General features: G+C 45.1%; 1 protein-coding gene across 2 annotated transcripts in view; it reads left to right on the top strand.

The window, feature by feature from the left end:
• LOC144781658 (uncharacterized) overlaps nucleotides 1-25,715 on the top strand; it is a 93,428-nt gene that overhangs the window by 34,618 nt on the left and 33,095 nt on the right. For both annotated transcript variants that reach the window (XM_078660624.1, XM_078660623.1), the window contains exons 3-4: nucleotides 1,716-1,823; nucleotides 16,259-16,366. In XM_078660624.1, coding sequence (XP_078516750.1) covers nucleotides 1,716-1,823; nucleotides 16,259-16,366 — 216 coding nt within the window. The remainder of the gene's footprint in view (nucleotides 1-1,715; nucleotides 1,824-16,258; nucleotides 16,367-25,715) is intronic.

Raw genomic sequence — 25,715 nt, 5'->3', positions numbered from 1 at the left:
ACCAAAGGCTGTTTGTAATTGTGCTTCCAGCCGCACAGACCGTTCCACAAACTTGAGGATGAATGTATGTGCCCTGTGGCCAGTAACACACTTGTACATTTATAAGAGCTGAGAAACTCCCAGATCTTCACCAAACTACTAGCTTACTGATTGTGAGAACACACCCTTGTTGTATTCCAGCCCCCCTTCCCCAGCCTTACAATTTAAATGTGCAAGGTATGATTGAAAGTCTGAACGCACCACTTTCTTGGAATGTGAACAAAAGAGTTTAGGGCTTTAAGGGGGTTTGTTTAAAATCTGCCGCCAGTGAGAGGCAGGATGGAGAAAGGGTTTTAATGTTGTATTCGCATGATAAAGTGGTGTATCTTGAAAGCTATGCTGGTCTTGGTATTGTTACTAGAGTATGTAATAAGGAAATGAATGCTCTATCTAGTGTTGCCCTAACTGGTGTACAATTAAAACATCATCAGCACTTCTGCTTTGTTTTAGCTGTGGTTCGTGTTAAAAGCTTACATTTCTGAGACTGAACGTGGGTCTCTGTGTAATGTGCTTTAGGAGCAAAATAGGTTTGTAGTGCAGGCCTGGATAAGTTCTTGTCAATGGTTTCTTGTTTTGTTCAGTGTAACTGATGCTCCAAACATGTTACAAGTATGTTTAAAATCATGTGTTACCAGACTGTGGCCCTCTTGAATATGACGCAACCAGAGATTGGATGTATAAGTTTGTTATTGTGCAATGACACAACTATCGTCATTGGGCAGAGTAATGAGGCCGGATAAGATCTATTCAAGGATAGTGATGGTGACTTCCTTGAAATATAGCCAAATGAGTGCTATGGTGGAATGTATAGTTGAGGGGTTTGTGTTAAAATGGGGATATATAAGTCTGCTCTTTAGGGGAACTTTACACACCGAAATGGTGAATAGTCAAAAGTAGTAAAGTTACTTCAAAGTGTAAGACTTAATTTACACACGAGTAAATCTACACATGTAAATGTACTGTTTTGAATAGGGCCTTACAAGTCCAGAGGTAGAGACTGCACAGGTGACAGCGAGTGACACGAGTCTCCTAAATGCAGCTGATAAAGAAAACAGACCTCTTGAGCAAACAGTAAATGATGAAACACAATGATTGTCGGTCCAGTAACTTACAGTGTGTTACCAGGTACCTTTTTGTGACTTGTGTATATTTAACAGTGTGTGTGTAGTAAGTTGATACTGCATTTACGTCTATGTAAGCCGGGTTGAACACAATCCACCTGAACACACGCATTGCTAGGGCTCTTTCCCCTTCAACAAATAGATAAGATTGCAGTATGCGAAGTTTCTGCACACAATTTACTGTATAATGTACAAGAGAAACAAAAGGAGTAGTTCAACCCAGGAATACGCATGTGTATTGCGTATTCCCTTTAGTTTAAATATGTGAGTGGCACAGCAGCGTTGTAAGCAAATTAAACTCCAGCAATGTCTATATTTGCCATGTCATGCTGTTTGTTTAGATCTAAAATCCTAAAGAAAATATCTAAACCAAGAATTTATATGGAATAGTACTTAATTGAGAATAAATAATAAAGACTACATATACCAGAATGCCTTGATAAGTGAGATGTGGCTGTTTTATTTCATAATGTTCACCAGGATAACACTCTTCCTGCATCTAAGCATTTAAATGGCAACTGTAGATTAATTACTCTCTTTGTATTTTCAATTCAGGTCCTCGTATTGCCAGCTCTGTGTTTTCACTGAGAGTTAAAGCAAAGGATATGTACTATGTGGAAAGCTCCCATTCCGTGCATAGATCCCGTGCTAAACAGTGCCAAGGTGAGTGAGAAATTTAAGCAGTGGCGCAGTTAGGCTATATGCCGCCCGTGGCGGCCCCTGCGTTCGTCGCCACGTGACGGCCACAGGTAAGAGTGGGGGAGGCCTCCCCCCCCAAAACTCCTAAGCCTCTGAATAGAAGTGCTTATGAGATGCGAAACTGCTTCCCCACCTTCACGCTCCCCTCGCCATCCCTCCATTACTCTCCAAACCTTTCCACACAGCGGTAAGGTAACTCAAAACTGCAGGTGACAGACACATTTGAGTGCTGACTCAGTATTTCACCATGCCAGGTTGATGAACTCTGTGTTACTGAGGGGTAATAACACTCGTTTAAAGCTGTATGAAGCTGCAGAACTGTGTTACTGGGTTCTGTATAGATAGAAAATATATGACTACCAGGCTAATAGTCGCCAATATAGCCATGAAGGTAGCAGCACTATAAGCTTTTGTTTGCCAAAAGGATTTGTAGAATATACAGGGGGGGCTCCTCCATTAGGAAGGAGGAGCGTCGCATCCGCACTGCTTTTTCGTAGTGCGAGAAGCAGAAACATAAAATGGTATTTTAAATACCATTTTATGTTTCTGCTTCTCGCGCTGCGAAAACTCCTGGTTGGTGGCGGGCGGGAGGGTATGTCTGGTTGGTTTGGGTTGGAGAGGAGTGGCTCGCCCACTGTTATGGGCCCTGTTTGCTCGGGCCGACCAAACCGGTCATGCGCACTCTACATTTCCTCTATGTAGGCTGCATGTAGCCTACATAGAGAAAATGCTCTCCCTACAGGCGCCCGGCTAGGGCACCGTCTGCACCAATCACACTGCTGCCATTGGAGCGTTGTGATTGACGTAGGGGAGGGAAGATGCATGCTTCCTGTTCTCCTGAAGCAGCAGGAAAACATGGGCCCCGGCCAGCAGTGTAGGCGGCGCGGGACCCGGTGAGGTAAGTTTTAGTTTTAAATGAATCCCCCCCCCTACGCGAACCAAACACCCTCCCCCACTCGCAAGTCATGCAAGCTACGACTGATTAAAGACAATAGAAGTGTATGCACTCAATGATATTTAAGCCTTTGTAAACGTGAAGGGGATCAGCTCTTCATATTGTGCTAGAGATAGGTACTCGAAGGTCTGCCAAATCTATATTTGCTCTAAGTTTAAAAATAGTATGTCGATCCAGCACCCTTTTGTAGTGGCGTGCTTAATCGTTGGGTTTGCTCCTGCTATTATCAGGTGCTTGAATCCGTATTCTGTTCACAAGGAAATTGACGAAGTTCATAAGGAAGTACCTTTCCTAGCATGTAATGCTGACTAGAGTAATGTATCAGTAATTCTCCTGTACTGTGGTGGTTTTCTTAAACAACTACACATATTTGAGGTTGTAGGACGTAAGACTAGACTAAAGGTGGGTGGCTGAACATTTTTTTGTAAAAAAAAATGTATAGGCATTTTATTGTTTATTATCTTACAATCCACATTTCGTGCCATTTGCAATAGTAGTACATTCAATATGACATGTTTTCCATGAGTGGGGTATAGGAGTAGAACAGCAGTAAGCATATACATGTTCAGTGAATTACCCATATTTCCTTTCTTAACCATCTTACATGTCTGAATATTATATTTTTCTTATCTGTAATTTAATCTCTTGCTCCTGGTGTAACACTGGTCCGTGTGGGGAGTATGTCGCATTGGCTGCCAATATCTTATACCCATGTAGCTCTATGCACTGTATACTATTTTTTTTTTTTAACAAAAACTCCATAAACAAAGAAAGAAAAAAAAAACTACTTCAACCCGGGGTCAGCACTCAGTCAATCTACAGTTTCCTATTCTGTGCGAAGGGTCCAGTCTAACCGTATATCACAAACTCCCTGGGCCAGGAGGGATTTGGGGGATCTTTTTCGAAATCGACTATCTCAGTCACTTGTTTGCACTATCTACTTGGTTTAACATGTATCTGACAGCCTGCTAAGCAGGCTCTTGACTAGCATTGGCCTCCCCTTCTGCTACAGGCAGATGGTCCCCGCTATGGGAAACTGCGTCCCCTGTTCCTTTTGTGTCCCATGCCCTTAATATTTCCATATTTCCACCCATGGTTCAGCCAGTTGTTTACGCCTTTTTGTAATTTTGTCCTCTCGCACAAGAGCCCGTTCTTCTGCCCTACCTCAAGTCGATACATCCCTCTCCCAATCAGTTATTTTTGGGCCCACATTTGCGCCCCATCTGAGGGCAATTCGCCACTTTGCCAGTAGCAAAGCTGGGTCGGCAAACCTGTGTCTTATTTGTTTCGCTTTAGGCCTTGGGAATAGTCAGAGCAGGCAAACGTCCGGGGCAGCATCCCATTATGCGTGCCAGGACTCAGTTTATGGTCTCTACGATAGTTTCTAGTACATCTGAAGTACCAGACAGTTCCATATCATGTGTGCAAAATTGGCATCTAGTTTTGTGCATCTGGCACATTTCTGATCCTCTTTCCCGTACATGATATTTAACCTGTGTGGTGTGAGGTATGTCATGTGAATTATATGGAACGGTATGAGTTTGAAATTAGCGTTCCTCGATATCTTCTCTGGGCTTCCTAAGACTTTCTTCCATTCCGCCCCAGTCAATGGCCTCCCAACCTGGTCCTCCCATTTCTCCTGTACATGGGCCAGGTGCATCTCAGTCAACTCCATTATTGCTACATAGAGCCATTTCAGTAAGTGTCTCGCTGATCCCAGAGTCCCCATTGCTTGGAGGGCTGTGTGCGTGGTCGGCTTGTGTGTGCCTCCACCCCATAGTACAGAGAGTGTCCCCCGGGCAGTGTGGTACTTTAAGAACTGCCCTGGCGATAATTCGTGATATTCCAGGAATTCTGCTAATGGGATTAATTCCCCATCCTGGTAGCAGTCCGGAACTGTGGTCACTCCTGCCTCCTCCCATCCCTGCAACTGGTCCTGAGGGAAGGGGGGGGGGCCATCCCCATCCGCGGTAATCCCAGTATTGGCATGTCAGGTGCGTAAAGTGGTGATTCCGCCACTCATTTTGTACATCTGTCCCAACATGCCAATGCTACTTCAAGCGGTACTCCCATATTTTTATTCTTGTATTTGGGTTTTAACATACTAGTGAGTAATGTCCACCCGGAAGGACTGTTCTGGAAGTGCCAATGTCTCTAACCCTTTCCTTTCCAGCCATTGGGCCAGCCATTGAAGCTTTGGCGCTAGGTAGTACGCTTCAAAGTCTGGAGTACCTAGCTCCCCCTGCTAAGGGTTGTCTCAAGATTTTTAGGGAGATCCTATTTTGCCCCCCATCCTAAACCAATTCCCTCAGCAGGGCATCCATATCTCTGATCCAGCAGGGCATCCATATCTCTGAAGTAATATAGGAGCCTGGGCAGCGCCACCATTTTGGAGCGTGCTATTTTGGCCATGACCAGGAGTTTAACTGACCTCCAGATGGACACATTTGCAAAGCCAATATGTCTTGCCTATATAAGAGCTATTGTCAATGTGTTTTGCCATGTTGTACACCAGTGTGGCAGCTGGTCAGCATGGCTAAATGTATTGGCGTGGAGTGTCCTAGGGTGGAGTGTGGGGAGTAAAGTGTCGTAGATTGGATTTGTTGGAGCAGTGTGTCATAGAGTTGAGTAGGGGGAGCAGAGTTCAGTGGTTCAGTGGCAGACTGTTGTAGAGTGCAGTGTTGTAGAGTGGAGTGGCGTAGAGTGTGTGTCGGAGAGTGGATGATTGGATTGGAGTAGTTCGAGAAAGATTGATTGGGGTTGAGTGGGTTGGATTGAGTGGAGTGGGCTGGATTGGAGTGGGTGGACTGGATGGGGTGGATTAGAGTGGGGTGGATTAGATTGGTTTGGCATGGGTGGATTGGAGTGATAGGATTGGGGTGGATTGGATTGGATTGGGATGGGGTGAATTGGATTAGAGTAGTGTGTTTTGCATGGGGTGAATTAGAATGAAGTGGGGTGAATTAGATTGGTTGGAGTGGGGTGGAATGGACTGGATTGGGGAGGATTGGAATGGATCGGAGTGTGATAGGATGTATGGCTTGGATTGAGTGGGATGGACTAAACTGGGGTGAGGTGGTGTGGACTGGATTATGGAAAAGTGGTGGAGTAGAGTGGTGTGGTTTGGACTGCTGTGGAGTGGGGTGGACTGGATTAGATTTGATAGGGGTGGATTGAATTCAGATGGGGTGGAGTAGACTGGCATGGGGTGGGTTGGGGTCGACTGGCATGTGGTGGATTGGAGTGAGGTGAAGTGGATTGAGTGAGGTAGATTGGAGTGGGGTAGACTGGAGTGAGGTGGGATGCAGGGGTTGTATTGGAGTGGAGTAGATTCGATTGAAGTGGGGTGAATTGGATTGGAGTGAGGTGGATTAGATTGACTGGGCTGGATTAGATTGACTGGGCTGGATTGGAATGAGGTGGATTGGATTGCAGTGGGGTGAAATGGATTGGGGTGGGTAGATTGGATTGGGTGGGGTGGAGTGGGGTGGACTGGACTGGACTGGAGTGGGTTATGTTGGATTTGGGTGGATAGGATTGGTGTGGGGTGGACTGGAGTGGGGTGCATTGGATTGGATTGGGATGAGGTGGATTGGATTGAGGTGAGGTGGATTGGAGTGGAGTGGAGTGGGGTGGTATGGAGTGGTGCGGATTGGAGTGAGGCGTATTGTTTTGGGTTGGAGTGGGGCAGATGTTTGGGTTGGAGTGGGGTCGATTATAGTGGGGTGAATTAGGATTGAGTAGGTGGATTGGGGTGACATGGATTGGATTGGAGTGGGGTAATTTCTTTGGATTAGGGTATAGTAGGAAGATTTCTTGGATTGGAGTGAGGCCGATTAGTGGGGCAGATTGGAGTGGGCAGAACCAAAACAATCTGCCCCACTCCATCCAAAACAATGTCCCCCACTCCAATCCAAAACACTGATCCTCTTGCATACAGGCCCTCCTCCTCACAAGGTGCTGCACAGCGTCTCCCAGCCAGACACAACATACGTATTGTAATAGAGCAATAGTGCAGCTCTTCATGGTTTGAGGGCCGAAGGGTATCACCAGCTTGGTGAGGGAAGACGAGAACTGGCCAAATGCTGACCTTAGAATACAAGTATCTCTACTCCACTGGCACGGAACTCCACTTTAGATTGAAGAACCAACTTACTGATCAAGGGGACAGTACTTCTATTTAAAGCTGACCATCGACCCCTTTCAGAATATTCAGATTCTAGGGGTCCCTCCATTTATAGCCTGTATAAGTTAATTTCAGTGCAAGGGACAACAGGCCCGCCCTGAGCTTTTTTTTTTTTTTTTTCCAGGGATCAGGCAGCAGACAAGATCTCTTGCAGGGACAACTAAGGCGGGTGGGGGCTGGGGGGGGTAGAGAGTTCGGAGGAGAAGTCTCTGACAGAGTTATATTGGCAAGATTCAAACAAAAGAGGCCCTGAACCACCTGCCAGAGTACCACTACATCCCCTTGAGAAAGGAATGCACAAATAGGGGCTTATCAGGACACCTCTGGCATGAGCAGCGTCACAAAAAGCCTCATTCATTTTATGTTGAACACATATGTGTAATCCAAAAGGGCACTACAATACACGAGTGCATTGGCGGATATGCGTATCTCAACATTGGACAGTAAAAGGCTGTTATAATTGTTGTACATGTATGTGTTATTTGCGATAATGTAACCCCTCATTTCGTGTGAATTTTCATAATGTTAATTCAAGTTAAATGTATGCCTGCATTAATACTTTTCTTCAAAAGGATTAATTCTGTGGTGTGATTGTTTCCCCTTCCAATGCATGTTTCATTCTTAGTACTCTTTATGACTACTTTCATTGACCGATAATTTCCGAATTGGGAGAGCACCAGCAGGCCATCTATGCCCGTAAAGATGCCTCATGCGGTCTGGTTTCAGATGGCCTGTTGCTGTTTTTCCAGTCCAGTCATTACCGGTCAATAAAAGCATATTCATATAACTATTCAAATAAGGTTTTTCAAAAGCTACCTACTCTCTGGCTAGTTGCATATTGGTTTTCTTACCATAGAGCAAATGTACTCTCAGGATTCAGCTTGGTTGCATACTCGTCTTGAAAAAGCCCCAGGCTCCCTTGTCATTCTAGGGCAATGCATGTGTTGATTGAACCTCTACAAACTAAAAAAATATATATTTTTAATGGACTGTACAGCCGTAACAATTAACATAGATTGGATTAAACAAAGTGGACCTTTGCATTATGATTTAGATATGAACTTTCTGAGAACCACATTAACTATCAACTATCAATTTGTAATACTGTTTTGAGTTTTGGGGATATTTATACACAGAAACATGTGTTGGCTGTTGTCTACCATTTGAGAAGAAATCAGATTAGTAGATTTTTACCTTATATTGGATCTTTCTCATTATAGCTGATGAATATCCCAGAGTCTCAAAACAGTCTTGTTGAATCACCTTGTGAGAGATGTGGGTCCTGCCTAAACAAAATAAGGCAAAACAGAGTGCTTTGGATTTTAAGACCCCTCAGATAGCACACTAATTGTATCAATTTGTAATGTTTACTGTGTATGTGTATCCGGTCAATATTCATAATTCAGTGGTGCCCTGACCACCAAACACACTGTTTCCTCGCGCTAATTAAAGTTGGGGCAAGTGCTGTTTACATTGGTTGATCCTGTGTAAACCTCTGACTTGGTCTATGAAGGAATCGGCCTGGTCACAATTGCAGATGTCCTAACCTGTTAAGAGTGGAGTGCTCGCCAGTTGTTTTTGTTACCCGTGTTCACCATGCGGAGAATGGGCATCATATGTAGGGGGGAAACTCCCAGTGCGTTTGGTGATTTTGTTTTTTGTGTTGAGAAAACAAACTCATACTTTGGGAATGTATTATTTAAATACAAAAAATGTTGCCTCACAGACGCTTAAGACATGGGGTCTGTTTGGCTAACCACTGTGGTGAAGGCAGCCACCATGGCGGCTGCTAAACTCACAGCACAGGAATTCCCACCTAGCAGGTAGGGATCTCTAAATGGGGTGAATGGTGCTCTAACAGGGTGATAGAGGCCATAGTTTTTTCCCCTCACACCCCCAGCAGACTCCCAGACAGTGTGCCAGAATGTAAACGAAGCCCACAATCTTCATACTCCATTCACAACACATAATGTGAATACACACCCTTTACACATAACCCCGGGCCATACATAAAAGGAAAAGACCATGTTAAAGGAAATTGGCAGAACCTTTTACACTGGTGTGGCCAATAGGCATTTCCACATGAAGAGGATGGGTAATGACCTGTCTATTCAATACAGGTTATGCAGCCATCATCATAAAGCCTGACGGAAGAGGACCACCATCATTATTTTTAAGAGGGGTGCACCTTAGGCGTCCCCTCAGCTTCTAAATGCCCCTCTGGGGTGTCTGTCCATTTAACACAGACTCTCACAGAGTGTGCACGATAACTTAGGGGTTTGGAGACGTCAAAAACACAGACACTGTACGGTGACCATGACACGGAGTATGGGAGCAGAGCGTCTAGCACCCCGCAAGACCTTTCCACCCCATCACACTACCTTCATAAATTACACTGATATGTTTCTGCTCCTCATTTGCAGAAGCACAATCATCTATTTGGGCAAACTGAAAGGAAAGACAGTTTGCATTCCCATGAAATAACCCTGCCTTACACTCAACAGTACAGTCCACGCTGGGGAAATGGCCACCAGTCACATGAGGTTTTTGATCCACTTACACCTCAAAAGTTTCCCAAAACAAGTAAGGCCCGAGTTTTCTAAATGCCCCGATGATCAATGAACCTTTGTAGGTCGAGCCTATCCCATTCCGCAGGAATGGATAGGGGAGAATTTTAGTGGGCAAAATAAGTTCTCAAACCATCGGGCGGATTTCAAACAGTTCACGTGAAATCACGTGAACACAAGCAAGCGCATTTCCCCTCATCAAAGCCATCAGCCTCCCTCGCACAGGCTTCCCCAGCCTCACTTCTCCTCCCCCCTAATTGCGGCCGTGAGCTACATCAAAGGGTTCCGCTGCCCCGCCCCTGCTTCAAGGCTGCTTCTCATTTCTGCCCGTCATCACATCATCAACCTCCCTCCCACAGGCAGCTTGTTTTTAAAGAAGACTTGTTATTTTTCTTATTAACCAATCGTGAATAAACAACCTAGGGCATGGGCTGCAAGGTCTCATTATTATTAATACTTTCGACCGCCGCTTATATTTAATGCTGCAAAAAGCTTTCCTTTACCGGCAATCATTGTGCTAGCTACAGAGCAGATTAGAATGTGGGTGCAATGTTATCTTCTACAAGTTCTGAGTGACTTTAAACATTGCGGCAGCTCACAACCCCACACTTCTGGTTTCAGCATTGCCGACACACAACTTTACTTTTATCTACACAGTGGAAAAACGCAGGCAAAGAAAAAAGTATTAATAGGTAAATGTAAAGATTGCTTTGCAAGAATTTTTAAAGGGGAAAATAATTAACTGTGGTAAATGCATTCCATGCCCGGCGCGCTTCTGGTTTCAGCATGCCAATCGCAAGCATAACTTTACTTAAATTTCATTAAAAAGATCCATGCTTCCACTTCCAGGTGCATTTAATCACTGCGGTAGCTTTGAGCACAACGTTCACCTCATGTAGATAACACGGTTTGTCAGGGGAAATGCTTGATTCACTTTAAAATGTGAACACTGCACGAATACATTCCTGTATGTGATGTAGCATGGCAAGTCTGAATTTAGATATAGAGGCTGTTCTCGATAGTTGCAATAGAGAGGTAGACAGTACACGCTTAAGTGCTTCAGGCCATAAAATAGGAATGGAAAAACTACTGTGTATTTGTATTTTATGCATTGTATACTTTATAATTAAGAAAACATGTTTCATGGTCAACGGGATCATGGCCAGGTCTTCGTATATTATACTTATTATGAAGAATTCGACTTTCAATAACGCACTCCATCCCGCTATCCCCGATAAAAGATGTAGGAATGGTTAACAGATTTTAAAGCTTCCGGTGTTTAATTGTTACCGTCACCCCAAAACAAAGTTGACATATTCACTTTCACTGTGACAGTATACATAGAGTATACAAAACAATAAAACAGTGACGTACATACAGGGATATTTATTTATACTTAAAATTTCTTGTATAGAGGTTGGTAGCTCGGGTATTTAACACGTAATCAACATAATAAATGTAAAGTGGCAAGAGCAAGTGGACAATGGTGCCCAGCTAGGATCAGTTCAACATGATTGAATTGGTCACTTCAAAGAACTTTAACAGTCCAACACCTTGTGCACTCTAAAATACTACCGCCTTTGTCGCAAATATGAACAGTCTTGTGTTACTAGATTAAATAACTGCATATCCTGTTGCATTTTTAAAATCATTACAGTGCAGCATTTTGCAACAACAAAAAAAGATAATAAACGTGGGATTTTTGTACCCCATTGTCATGCAGATTTTGCAACTTTTAAACTTTGAAATATAAAGCTGTATTTGAGTGCGTGCAATGGGTGCACGTGAAATGGTGTGTGCGTGCAATAGTGTGTGTGTGTGTTGGACTACTTTAACCTAGAGTTCAAGCTGAAGGCTTTTTTTTTATAAAAGGCGAGAAATGGGAACAAAAATACATCCCCTCTGCAATGTTTAGCAAACATGTGAGCGTTCTCTGTGACAGCTGCCGCACAAAGCAAAGATATGAGATGAGACGGGCCAGGACGTGGCGCCTAGACGTGACTATGGAGTACGGACCTGACGGGAGCTAGGGCCCTGCTGAAGGGCTTCAGCTCACTCTCGGGACTGCAGGTCAATTGGCAGAAATCCCGCCTGCACCCCACGAAGGCGAATCGCCACCTGTCGGAAATTTGACTGGGGGAGCTGAGGTGAGAACCTCATTGCCTCACTTACTTGGGGGTTAAAATGTACCATGGCAGGCAGGATCTGCTGGACAGGAATGTGGGTACGGCCATCAGATTATTACAGTCTTCCCCTCATTGTCCATGCCGGACACAGTGGCGCTACTTAAAATGATAGCTCTGCCCCACTTCTTGTATCTTTATTAGGTCTCGCCTATTCACACCCTCTCACCCTCACACCCCCTCTCACCCCCTCTCACCCTCACATCCTCACACACTCACACCCCCTCACCCCCACACCCGCACACTCACACCCCCTCCCCCTCTCACACCCCCTCAACCCCTCTCACACCCCCTCTCACCCTCACACCCCCTCTTACACCTCTCACCCTCACACCCCCACACCCCCTCACACACCCTCACACACCCTCACCCCCTCTCACACCCACTCACCCTCACACCCTCTCACTCCTCCTCACACCCTCACACCCCCCTCACCCTCACACCCCCTCACCCTCACACCCCCTCACCCTCACAACCTCACTCACCTTCTCACACACTCAGACACCCTCACCAGCATAGCATACCAAAACATAGCATAGCCTAGCATAACAAAAAAAGCATAGGATAGCAAAACAAAACATAGCATAACAAAACAAAGCATAACAAAACATAGCCAAGCATAACAAAACACAAAAAATAGCAGAACAAAACATAGCATAACATAACAAAACATAGCATAACATAAAACAAAGCATAGCATAACAAAACACAACAAAACATAACATAACAAAACACAACATAGCATAACAAAACAAAGCTTAGCATATCAAAACACAACAAAACATAGCATAGCATAACAGGATAGCAAAACTAAACCTAGCATAACAAAACATAGCATAACGTAACAAAAAACAGCATAACAAAACCCAATACATAGCATAACAAAACATAGCAAAACACAACAAAACATAGCATAGCTAAACAAAACATAGCATAGCAAAACAAAACATATAATAGCATAGCACAACACAACAAAACAGCATAACAAAACATAGCATAGCAAAACAAAGCATAGCGTAATAAAACACAACAAAACAGCATAGCATAACAAAACATAGCATAGCATAACAAAACACAGCATAGCATGGCATAACAAATCAAAGCATAGGATAGCAAAACATAGCATAGCATAACTAAACAAAACATAGGATAGCAAAACAAAACATAGGATAGCAAAACAAAACATAGCATACAGCATCACTCCGCATACAGCATCACTCCGCACCACCACTGCATCACTCAGGGGCACCACAACATCACTATGCGCTACCACAGCATCACTGAACGCCACGGCGTCACTCGTTCGCCATCGCTGCATCACTCAGCGCCACCACAGCATCAATCTGTGCAACCATTCAACAACACCTGGTTCAAATATGTTCTCTCAATGTTTCAAGCTTTATTACAAATGTAACAAAAAGATGTTAATATGTCACTTCTGTTCTTGGATTTTCGTCACAATAAAATACACTGAACATAATCTTCACAACAGTTATTTACAAAACTTTAAGCTATTGCCATTATAAATTACAATAACTTTTATTGAAGTATTAATTATTGAAAAGAAATTAAAAGCCATTGTTATTTGTAATATCAATACATGTAAGTCACGTAAATGCAACACATATTGCATTACAAATGCTATAGGTGTCACATTTGCGAAAGTTATAACTATTGGCATTGTAAATGACAAAGCTATTAATTTAGCTATTTTCTAATACAAAACATAAATACAAAATTTGTAATTTACAATACCAATAGCCCAAACTTTCCTAATGCGAGACCTATTGCATTGCAAATGCTTGTTTTTACATCTCAGCATCCGCTCTTGCTTACATGAGAGATTGTACACAGCAAGGAGCTCGTAGCCCTCCCATTGCTTATCATTCTTTGGCTTCTTTGTCGCTCTTATTTTCTGCCTCCTAATTGAGCAGTACATGGCAGCTTCACTTCCTCTTTTTTCCTCGGGAGCACGGACCAAGTACAGATTGCTTCATCTTGATTCATGTCCTTCCGCTGCTCGTGCTGTGATGGAGGTACTATGTTTATTACTTCTTACTCTATCGAAAACGCTTGAAGACTTACACCGTACCTTAAAACACTTAATGCAACAGATTTAACAAATATATATATTTACATTCACACGCATATTTTGCAAGAGTAAACATAACTTCTTTCTGAGCATACTCTTTGCAGGCCAAATATTTCACCGGCTTTATTTAGTTAACACATGCATGCAAACTTCAACCACTCCATGGCACTGTATCTTTTCAATAAAAAAAATTCAGTTTGACTATTTATATTCAAAAGCCACAGTAATTTGCATATGTGCCACTTTTTAAGGACACCTAAAAGGGAGTTTTCCACAAATAAATCTGGCGCTTGTATTTTACCCATTAACTGTGACTGGAGCGGGCTACAACTTAAAAGGAGAATAATATAGATATTTGTGACTCTCAGGAGTGCTGTTATGTAGGCACACGCCCATTCATATGTCCATTGCTCAATGTAATTCCAGCATGAGCGGTTGATGTGCTCCTGCCCCTCCCCATTGCTTTTATTCCACCCATACACAGTGTTTATAAAAAAACACAGCCTCCTTGACTGTCTTATCTGTTTCATTGTTTTTTGCTCACAACTTTTCATCAAGATTAGGCCCTCCAGAACCATATCACATGGACCATGTTTTTATTCAAGACCTCAGACTCTTAAGAGTCAACGTTTGGGGGAATGAGTCTTTTGAGAACCCTCTTGAAATAATTGCTGCTTTAAGAACTATTTGATGTAGACGTGAATGGACTTCAACTGTTAAAGAAGAAAAAAACAGGCAATGGCAAAGCCAATAAGTCTCTCCTATGAGAGACCTATTAGCTTAGACAATGTTTTTAGCCATGTTGTGTGAGGCATGGCTACAAATAGCTCTTTTTATTTAACTTTAAACCATCTTGCACACAACTTGGATTAAAGACACTGTCAAAGGCAATAGCTCTTGTATAGGCAAGGCCTATTAGCTTTGCCAGTGCTTGTTTTAGTAGCAGCCCAGCCCTAATCAGAACAACATAATCTGACCACACCTCCATGTCAGAGCATCCCACTGCACAATGAACAGCTGACCATAGTCCAGAGCCTTCAATAGGGACCTTCTGCAAAGCTCAGCCTTCAAAACTTGCATCCAAAGTATTCGGACACTCCTCAGTCAAGATTACTTATCTAGACTGTTTCCCGGGTGGTGGTGTTTTTTTTGGGGGGGGGGGGGGGTGGGGGTTGGAGCTATGGTCTCGTATTTGGCTACAGAGTTTGTGCTGGATCCAGCGAGGCCTCTTCATCAGTGCCTGAGATGTAAATGAGCACAATACCTCCAAGAAATACCCCACAGATCTCAACCACACACTCTGCCTACAGTTCCCCTGTCCCAATCCGGTCTTCCTTATTTCTTTCCCCTGGTTCATGGATTTCCCTGCTCCATGTCTCCATTCCTTGGCAGACCTCACCTAATCTCCCCAAGCTTAATATCGTGCTGTCTCACCCCAACTCCAACCATATGAACAACACACAAGAGGTATGCTACACTCTTTTCCACAGGCCTCTCATTTTGAGCATGGGCGTCCAACTTAAGTCAAGGTGTAAATCAGCCATTCTTACAATGAAGTCCTCAACTCCAGTCCTCTACTCAGGGAGCCTGTGACTGTGTAAAAAGACAAATCAATATGTCTATCATATAGTCTTGTCATTTTCAGAAATCCATAAAGAAATCCAACCACGGGCTTCATTAGGATGTCGGGCAGACCGTCACCGACAGGCCATTGTGGTGGTCCGCCTGACATCCAGTGTATCGGTCCGACGGCTAAATGAAGATACCGGGGGTCAAAGCGATTTGGGCGGGGGAGAAAACCCTCCGCCTCTGAGAGGTTCAAGGGGCCTGTCGGTGCAGTGGTAGTAGCCTTATCCCTACAATGGAAGAGGTGCCTTCAGAGGCACCACCGTAGAGTTTAGGATGTCCCTTTCCCTCAGCCTTTACATGGTGGCCCCACTGCCATGTAGAGGCAGACGGAAAGGGACTTTGGGGGCCCATAGGAGAGCCCTGCCTCCTGTGGGCCTCTGCGGGCAAGGGGGCAAATTCTGAAACCCTCCAACCTTCCTATTAAAATAAAAGTTCAAAAATTGTATATTTTATATTATGTGAATGAAAAAATGTTTTTCATAATTTGTGCATCGTCTTGAGGTCCAAATTCTAGAAATTGCTATGGCTAGGGTCCGCAGCTTCTACTCAGTGGGGTCCATAGATGTCAAATGGGTAAGAACCGGCGATCTAGAGCCATGCCCGATTTTCAGGGTAACCCTGTTCTCTATAGTGACTTTCATTTAAACCCATTGTGTCATGTACGGATGTCTTGAAAATGTGGAGGTCTAGATCTTAATGAGAGAAGACTGAGAATTGAAGGCAGGGGCCCATAGGACAATTTTTTCATATAAGATTCTAAATTGTTTTTTGAATCGTTCATTTTCAGGTGAAATTATTTCTACTCCTGATGGGTCACTCACAGGAAATCCAGAGGGGACTGAGTATATGACAGATGCTCCAGATGCAGACAGTGGGCAAAGCAATGATTCTACAGGTGAGAAGAATTGACTGTGTGTGTGTGTGTGTGTGTGTGTGCGTGGTGTGTTTGTAAGCTGTTGACGGTGATTTAGTGTGCACTCTTCACCTATGTATCAAATACTAAGAATTCCATAAAATATATACATATGCTAGTGATTGCACATCAAGAAGTTTGCTCTTTTAATCACAAATGACTTCCACATCTGCTCAATTCATCAGTTCAGTATCATCATCATCACAGAGGCTGAATAAGGTAACATTGATACTCTGTATATTGATGGCTAATTGTAGCCTAATACCAAAACTCTGAAAAAGACAAACCTCTTTCCTTTATAGAGAAGATGCCATAATAATTAAGTTTTAATTGGCTATAGGATTTGTTCTCTACAAAGAAGATATGTGAGTTCGCAAGGATAGGCCGTCTGCCTTCAAAAACCACATTCTAATGATACAGTGTTCTTGATTGGACTCTGTAGTTATAGTTCATTGTTTTATCAGGGTTGAGGAATTGTATAAATATTTAGTTGTTCAAGGGATGGGATTCATCAGTAATCTACTTGTCCTGCTAAAAAAAATCCTCGTCTCATATGGTGGCATGTAGTGAGTTTGCATGTTTTTGCAGTAGTCTCATTATAGGTGAGATCTCATAATAGCCTCTCTCTAATTGTGTTAGAGTTCATATTACATCAGGGTTTGGCTTTCTAGCAAAGTCCTGATTTTTACACCTTTCTGCAAATCTACATACTGGGCTGGCACTAGTTGGCAAGCCGTAGTTTGCTTCAAGTTCATAATGGCCTATGAGTCTGTGTGCACCAACAAACTAACAAGTTTAAGAGTATTTTCCAACTCCGCTCCAATGTCTTCACACACCGCAAAAGGTTGGAAACGTACTCCTGTCAAGGTCAGGATAAACACTTTTTTTCCAGGGAGAGGGAAAAAAGGAGGTGGAAGGAAGGTAAATTTGAAATCGCTCAGCAGATATTCTTAGAGCATATGTATGCGTGTACATTTGCTTACAAACCAATTCTGTTCCCCCGAACCTATGGGTTTCCCATTATGCCACCCAGTTTGCATCCCATGAGCTGATGGGTGATAGCGATGCCCCGATTAGTGTTGAGCAAGATATCATCCCCCTATGCTTCACTAGAGCTGAAGTCAGAAGGGTGCTGGACAACATCCCCAAAGGCAGGGCACCTGGTCTGGACTCAATCCCTGCCGATTTATTCATGCACGATAAGGAGGTCTGGGCATCTTATATTCTAGCACTAATAAACAGTATAGCAAGGGGTTCACCTATACCCGAAACCTGGAAGGGTGCTGTGATTATTCCCATACATAAAAAAGGGGATCCCTCAGATCCGGGAAAATACAGGCCCATCAGCTTAATCGATTGCATCCAAAAGGCAGTAGCAAGGCTTGTCCTTCAGAGGATACAAGCATGGATTGAGGATGAAGAAGTACTCACCGCTCCAGGCTGGGTTCCGTATACATACCAGTACGATCGACCAAGTCTTCAGATTTGTTTTAATTTACTGGCGGGTGGTGGTACTAGGGGGGGGCACTCTGTACGCTGCTTTTATTGATTTGAAATCGGCGTTCGACCTGGTGCCACGACATAAAATGTGGACTGTTTTTTTAGAGCAGGGTATGCCCTCGAACATTCTTGCTTTACTAATAAAGCTACATGAGGGTAACTACGCCCAAGTCCGCTGGAATCGGCAGGGGGGGTTACAGACAAATTCCCAATCGCTAGGGGTGTACGCCAAGGGTGCGTCTTGGCACCGACCCTTTTTTTGCTATACATCAACAGGGTGATCAGCTATTACAAAGACCAACCCACAGACGCCCCCAAATTGGATGGCAAGCTGATCCCCCTGTTGATGTTTGCCGATGACACCCTTTTAATTTCTAAAACTCAGCAGAGCCTACAGAAGGCCATAGATGTCTTTGAATTATTTTGCAAGGACCACGGTCTCGTTATAAACGTTAATAAAACTACGTTTATGGTCCTACATAAATCTAAGCATGGTAGAGGGAGGGCATCTGTGAGCGGGGCTCAGCTAGAGCAGACAGAGGTCTTTTCATATCTAGGTATCACCATGGCCTCTAAAATGGACTGGAAACACCATACCAACCAAATGGCCATTAAACATGCACAATTGGCAGGGGCCCTAACAAAGGAATTCTGTCTTTCCCATACCAGGCCGGTTAGTCCAGTTCTCAAGATCTATGATGCGAAAATTGGCTCCGCGGTTCTTTATGGCGCAGAACTGTGGGGACTTAGTAACCTCAGTTGTCTAACTACAGCCCAAAATAAATTTCTACGAGGATTTACAGGTCTCCCGGCATCAACCCCCCTGACACCTTTGTTCTTTGACTTGGGATGTCTGCATCTGGAGGACATGGCTCGTTATAGAACGATAGCATACTGGAGAAGATTGTGGGTTACTCCTGAACTCCTCCAGTATGCTAGGGCTTTCACGGACGTACAAAATGCTGATAGGGCACAAAAAATTTCATGGATGAGGGAGGTTGGGATAACGTATAAAGCAATGGGGCTATTGCCTCTTTGGCAAGACCCTGAGGCTAATGTATTCCCACCAAGAAATCGAATTAGAGAACTGTATTGGAGTCTGGTGGCCCAGAAAAGATTTGGTCGTTGTAGTGGCTCTTCCCTGACTGCTGCTTTTTTAGACATGAAACATATAGCAGCTTTTGAGGGCTACTGGGACTATATAACTGCACCTGAGGATAGGAAAAGATACCATCAGTTTAGGGTGGGTACGTTACCTATCAACACTAACACTGCCAAGTGGCGCAGTGGTTCCGGTGCCACATGTCCTTTCTGTCCCTCTGAAAGGGAAAGCATTGGCCACATACTATTTGTATGCCCCGAATATAAAATACCCAGAAGGTCATGGTTGAGACCTATTTGTCTTCAGTTGGGTATTCAAACAGGTTGTGAGGCACTGAGGATTTTACGAACAAACAACTTGCAGCCTGTGGTCATTTCTGTTGCAAAATTCCTCCATTGGATGTGGATTATACGAGTCCGAGGTCTCTGTAAATAATGTGTATTGAGAGTTTTCCTTTTTATACAGAGCTGAAATTACTTCTGTGCTTTTAAACCATCTGTATTTTAATAGTTTAAAAAAAAATAGGTTTTTACCTTAATTGGTTATAAAATTCATAACTATTTTATAAATGAATTATTTATATTTTTAATGATGGTGATTGATTTTGTGTATGTATTACTGCTCTTTGGATGCCCTTTGTTGCTGGATATTGTTTTAAACTAGCCACAAATGTAAATTGTTATGGAAAATGTGTCTTTTATGATTTTTATCGAAATAAAGACTTTGAATTGCTTACAGACTGTACAAAAGTTTGGGAGGAGCAATGTTTGAAATCCTACTTCTGTAAACGGTTGTGAATTTCTTAAGTTGTTAGATCTTTACCAGTGCAGAGACATATATGTGCATGTGCACTTTGGTGATTTTTTTTCTTTTTTTGAGACTCTGGCCCCTAATTTATTTCCATGTTGGCCACAATGGTTTTAAACAAATTCGTTATTATTCATCTTTTTTTACTTTTTGTATTTCTTTAAATATTGGCATCCGTATGTTTTACTAAACTATTCCTCAGAAGAATGTTACCTAAAGTTGCACAGTAGTTTACCAACACTTTTTCCAAGCTGCAATTTTTTGTATGTTTTATTTTGAAGATCATAACCAATTTTACTTTTATGCATATTTATCTATTTACATATTATCGGGAAGAATTCTGAGGGCATTAAAAAAAGCAAACACTTTTGCAAACTGTATGTGTTTCTATACAGTAACCACGGTCAGCAATGCAAGCCGAGCTTACTACATTTTTCTTAGCATGCTCGGCCAAATAGTAAAGGCTTTGTATTAATGAATTGTATGCACAGGTTTGACCCAATTGTACATATGCATAGAAAGCTTCTCTTTCACAGATTCATACTGTGGCACTGAAAAATGGCAGTCAAAGAGCTTGTAGGGGTTGGACCTCCTTTGCCAGTGGATAAAATAAAAATGAAAATGTGTCATCCTAGATCGCAAACAGTATGTCTTGGGTAATAGAAATTCCACTCTCCTGGTACATGCCTTTGGAAGAGAACATTTTGTCACTTCATAACTTTGTCTCATAGACCAATCCACCAAGTAATTTCCAAAGAAATGTATGTCCACGTAACTGGCGAAGGGGCCTTGGGCTTTGGGGACTCTACCAGAAGTTATAGTTCATATTTATCACACCGAACTACGCCGGACGATCAACTGCTCCCTCGAGACCACCACCTTGCAAACACGCCGAGGTCAACCTCCTCCTGAAGAAACCCTCTGCCGACCCGAATGACCTCAAAAACTTCATGCCCATCTCCCTGCTTCCCTATGCAGCCAACGTCTTTTGAAAAGGCTGTCAACACCCAGCTAGCAAATGTCATCAAATCGAACAACGTCCTGGACATCTCTCCATCCGGATTCCGCTGCAACAGCACCGTAACCGCCCCACTCTTCGCCACCGACGATATCCGCTCCCTCCTCAACCAGGGCGAAATGGCAGCCCTCATCCTTCTTGACCTCTCAGCTGCTTTCAACACCGCACCCTAGCCACCAGACTCCAAGACGCCGGCATCCGCGACAAGGCCCTCGACTGAATAGGCTCATTCCTCACTGGCAGAACCCAACGAGTCGGAGTGCCCCAGGGCTCCTCCCTCAGCCCCACCCTCTTCAGCATCTACATGGCACCCCTCGCATCCATCATCGGAATCCACTGGCTCAGCATCGTCACCTACGCAGACGACACCCAGCTCATCCTCTCTCTCACCAACAACCCCAGCATTACCAAACACGACTTCCAAGAAGGGATGAAAGCCGTCGCCACATGGCTGAAGAACAGCTGCCTGAAACTCCACTCTGAGAAAACAGGAGTCCTCATCCTAGGTTCCACCCCCTCCGTATGGGACAACTCCTGGTGGCCCCCCGCCCTAGGAAATACCCCCACCCAGACGGACCACACACAGAACCTCGGCATAATACTGGACTCATCGCTCACAATGAACCGCTAGATCAAGGCTGTATCCTCGACCTGCTTCGACACCCTCTGCATGCTTTGAAAAACTTTCAAATGGAGCCCACCCGGATCCAGAATAACCGTCACTCATGCGCTCATCAGTAGCAGACGAGACTACTGCAACGCGCTCTACGCCGAAATCAATAAGAATCTGCTCCGTAAACGCCAAACTGTCCAGAACGCTGCACCCAGACTGATCTAACGACATTCCCCTCCGATGCCAAATCACCCAACACCTCCACGATCTCCACTGGCTCCCAGTTGAATGAAGAATAACCTTCAAATGCCTCACCCTTGCATACTAGGCCCTGCACAACACCGTACCATCATACCTGAGCAACCACCTCTTCCTCCATGCACCCATAAGCCACATCTGATCAGCCGACCCCTTGCTGACCACCGACCCTCGCATCCACAGAACCAGAACAGGAGGAAAGTCCTTCTCTTACCTCGCAACAAAAGTATGGAATGACCTCCCCCTCCACCTCCGACAAGCAATTACACTGTCCTAGTTCAGGAAGGACCTTAAGACCTGGCTTTTCGGCTGGCCCCCAGTCCACTAAGGACCTCAAGACCTGGCTCTTCGGACGACCCCTACACTCAACGGAACCCCTCCCAGCGCCTTAAGCCCCTCTCGGGTGAGTAGTTGCGCTTCAACATTCCTAACTGATTGATTGATTGTTGACACCCTCGTAAAGAATTTGTTGCCCACAGCACAGGCATACCTGAGCCAGGCATTTGATTGACAGAATCCTGCTAATTACAGATCTAGATTTGTGTATTCAGTTTGAATGTTTTTTAGGTTGAGCCAACCAGATGTGGCTGCAAAAGACTTATTGTGGGGTTATCAAGAGCATACAGGGGCTTGGAGCCGACCCATTACTTTCCATTGGTTGGCCTTACTGTTGCGCTCATTTTCTTGCCTCTCCTCCCCACACACGGCCTCTATGTTACATCTGCCCCGTCCCTCTGTGACGCTTCCCCCACGTGCCCCCCTTCTATCGCCTGTTGCTTCTCCTCACCTCTACATTTTACTTCTGCCACAATCTGTGTCCTCCATTTTTTTAAACCCCACCTCATTGCTTCCCGCTTCTGTGCCCTCTGTGTTGTTTTACCCCCTCTGCTCATGTTGCTTCCCACCTGCAGCCACTTCCTTGTTACTCTACCCGTGTCCTCCTTGTTGCTCTCCCCACCCACGCCCTCTATGTTGCTACACCCACACGTGCTTCAAAACACTTCCATTTCTTTTTTTGTTTGTTTTGTCGAGCCAACTCAGATTAGCAAATAAAAAGGGGTCGGGCATCCACTTCATTTTGTGAGTATGCGCCTGCGTTGTGTGTGCGTCTACATGGTGACACGGCTGGCTCCATCATAGGCGTTTCTCTTTTTTTTTTATTAAGCCATGATGAACCCCATCTGGGATGCTTGACCTATCTAGAAAACATTGAGAAACCGCCATGCTTTACTAATGCTTGTTTTTGTGGAAGCTATGATGGCGGTTAGTCAGGGATGGGCCTGCGCTAAGTGGGAAGGGCAGCATATCTGTCAACTCACACAGCTCCTCCGCGTGGCACACGATATCCGCTCCCATCACAAGGTGAGGAGACGATATCCCACGATGATAGGGAGAACTAGCTGAAAGCCGTAAACAGTGGTTTTTCAGCTAGTTTTTCGAGGCTATGAATTGCCAATGTTCATTAAGGGGTGTGAAAACACAGTATGCCCAGTCGTGGGTCCCTTGCTCAGTTGGCCACTGGATTCAAGCTAGCCTGGCTGATGAGGGGTGTTACCTTGTAACCAATCCCAGGATGCTTGTTTCCAGTCCAGGGAAGAACTGGCTTGGCACTTCGAGCTGGACTGTTCCAATGAGGAACAGGTTCAAGACTAATTTGTATATGGCTGGGTCTAAACTTGGGTGGTGAAGTGAGCTAAAGAACGATGATGGATCCAACCCAGATCTAATAGTGACTGGGGGTGAGTGTTTCAGTGCTCCGGCCATCATCTCCTTGTGTTTGGTTTCTATCCGCACTAGCCTCAGCCAGCTTTTTGTTTTCTTTTTGGGGGGAGGAGGAGAAGACTTTGGGGCAGGGTGGGGTACAGTGCCTCTTAGATGCTTCTCGGCATGAGGCGCCACTCCCTCTAAGGCCCCACCACCTCCTCACATGGTGAGATTTGTGTTCAAGTTGGCAGCTATGAGGCAGAGCTGTGAAAACTGGAGGTTGTCATATTTCATTTTGGTTGTCCAGAAATCGGTTGTTAGGGTCCACGAACCTGCAGCAGGATTTGCAGATCTTGGTTGTAGGAAGGTAGATCCCTGACTATGGTTGCCCCCAACTTTTTGCCTGGTGTTTTGCTGGTTTTCTGACTTAGTTGACCTGGGGCCCTGCTATTCAGGACCCCAGGCCCACTGCTCTCTCTGTAAAATGGATTCCATGTACCTTAGGTACATATCTAATTGGATACTGAGTCACCTTATCAGTCCCTGTACAGTGTACCTTAGGTACCCAGGGCATAGGTGTACCCAGGGCCTACCAGGGGCTGCAGCATGTATTATGCCACCCCTGGCTGGCCATCCAAATCTGACACAACTGGCTGCACGACAGCTGGGGCAAGGTGGTGTGCTTTAGATATAGTATTACTATATCTAACCCTAAAAATGGCCACCTCTATTCCTATCAGTCACTCCTATGGCAGGCCTTAACAATCCTGAAGGCAGAGTGCGTGGAATAAGGTGAAATGGTGCTCTGGCATGAGCTGAGCCCGTTTGCAGCTTGCGGAACCAAGTCCTAATAGCTGTTCCATGATAACGCATACCATATACTCTTAAGTGCATTATAATCTTCGCGGTTATATGCCAACTCTGGTATCGCTTTATCAAAACATGTCGAGTAAGGTGTCATACGAATTGGAATACTAACCCCTCGCCAATTCTGGCGACGGGGTTAGCATTCCACCCTTCTAGAGGGACACGACATGTATGTAACCTGTAACCCCGGTTAAAGTCAGACATAGCCTCAGCTCCACAAGATGGATGCTGCCACCGAGACACAAGTCTGCCCTCCTGCTGCTGGGAGTCCTCCCAGCACGGGAGGCAAGGACAAAGGGTTTCCTGCCAGGGGCGGTGCCAGCACCGTCCCAGACAGGATTTTGTGTATCCTAGGTAGGCAGGGCTTTGGAGGAAGGTGACTGCAAGTGGCACCCCAGTGCTCACTGTGCATAGGCCGGCTTGAACCAGTTCCAGGGGCACTCCAGCCCCTGATCTGGGGAAAGCCCGCCAAAGGAGAGGGGTGTAACCACCCCCCTCCTAGTCCCACCCATAGGGCAGGACTTAGTCGCGTGCCAGCCCCCTTTTGCAGGATAAAGGTAGGAGCAGGCCCCCTTCCAGATTAGATCAATCTTTGAATCCTGAACCGACTTTCTACGAGAGGAACTCAAGACTCTTCCTAAGATTTCTCCCTTGTGACTAAGGAGTAGTCACCCTGCAGCAGCAGGCACCAACCAAGCATCGCGGTCTGCTGTAAGTCTCTCCTCCGGATCAAGACTGCCCAGCACGACGAGAACCGGCTTCCCTGGCACCTCTGACCTCAACCTACATCATCAGCCCAGCTGTGATCCGTGGGTGTGACGAGACCTCGAGGGACCGGCCATCTTTGGAGACTGCACGACGCTTGTCCAGCACGACCACCGAGTGACCCTCGACTGAGTGCTCTGGGGTAAGAGAAGCCCCGACCCTGAGCAGCTCCAGCACCGAAGTTCAGCCCCCCTGCATCCACGAGATCTGCGTGGGGCCCTTCTGCTCTTTGCTGCTCACCGCGTTGTCCAGGTCACTTGCCCGTTGGCTAGTGACCCTCTTACGACGCTCCACGACGACAAACACCGCTGGTCTGGTTGCTCCAGACTGACCCTTGCTTCCCTCCATCAGAGAAGCACCCTGGACCCTCCTGGCCCACTCCAGATGCCATTTTAGGTCCACCGCGTGGGCCTTGCATTTGCCAAGACTTGTTGCCCCAATCCTGGGTCCAGCGACGTCGACAGCAGAAACCTTCGTGGGACAGCTCGCACCTCCATCCTGGTCGCCGACAACGCCTCCTGGTCCGAGAGACTGCAGAGCCCAGCAGCGCCCAATCACCTGGTCGAGGTGACTTCGCCCGGTGCCATCCTGGTGCCCATCTAATCACTGGCTAGTGATTCAGAACTTGGTCCCCTCTGCTTTCAGGTCTTCTTCTTCCCTGATCCAGGCTTGGATCTCCACGAACTTCTTCACTGGC

This window comes from Lissotriton helveticus, chromosome 9 (genome assembly GCF_964261635.1).
Source record: "Lissotriton helveticus chromosome 9, aLisHel1.1, whole genome shotgun sequence".
Lineage (NCBI taxonomy): Eukaryota > Metazoa > Chordata > Amphibia > Caudata > Salamandridae > Lissotriton > Lissotriton helveticus.
The sequence above is the reverse complement of the archived record's forward strand: the minus strand, read 5'-3'. Positions and strand labels throughout refer to the sequence as shown.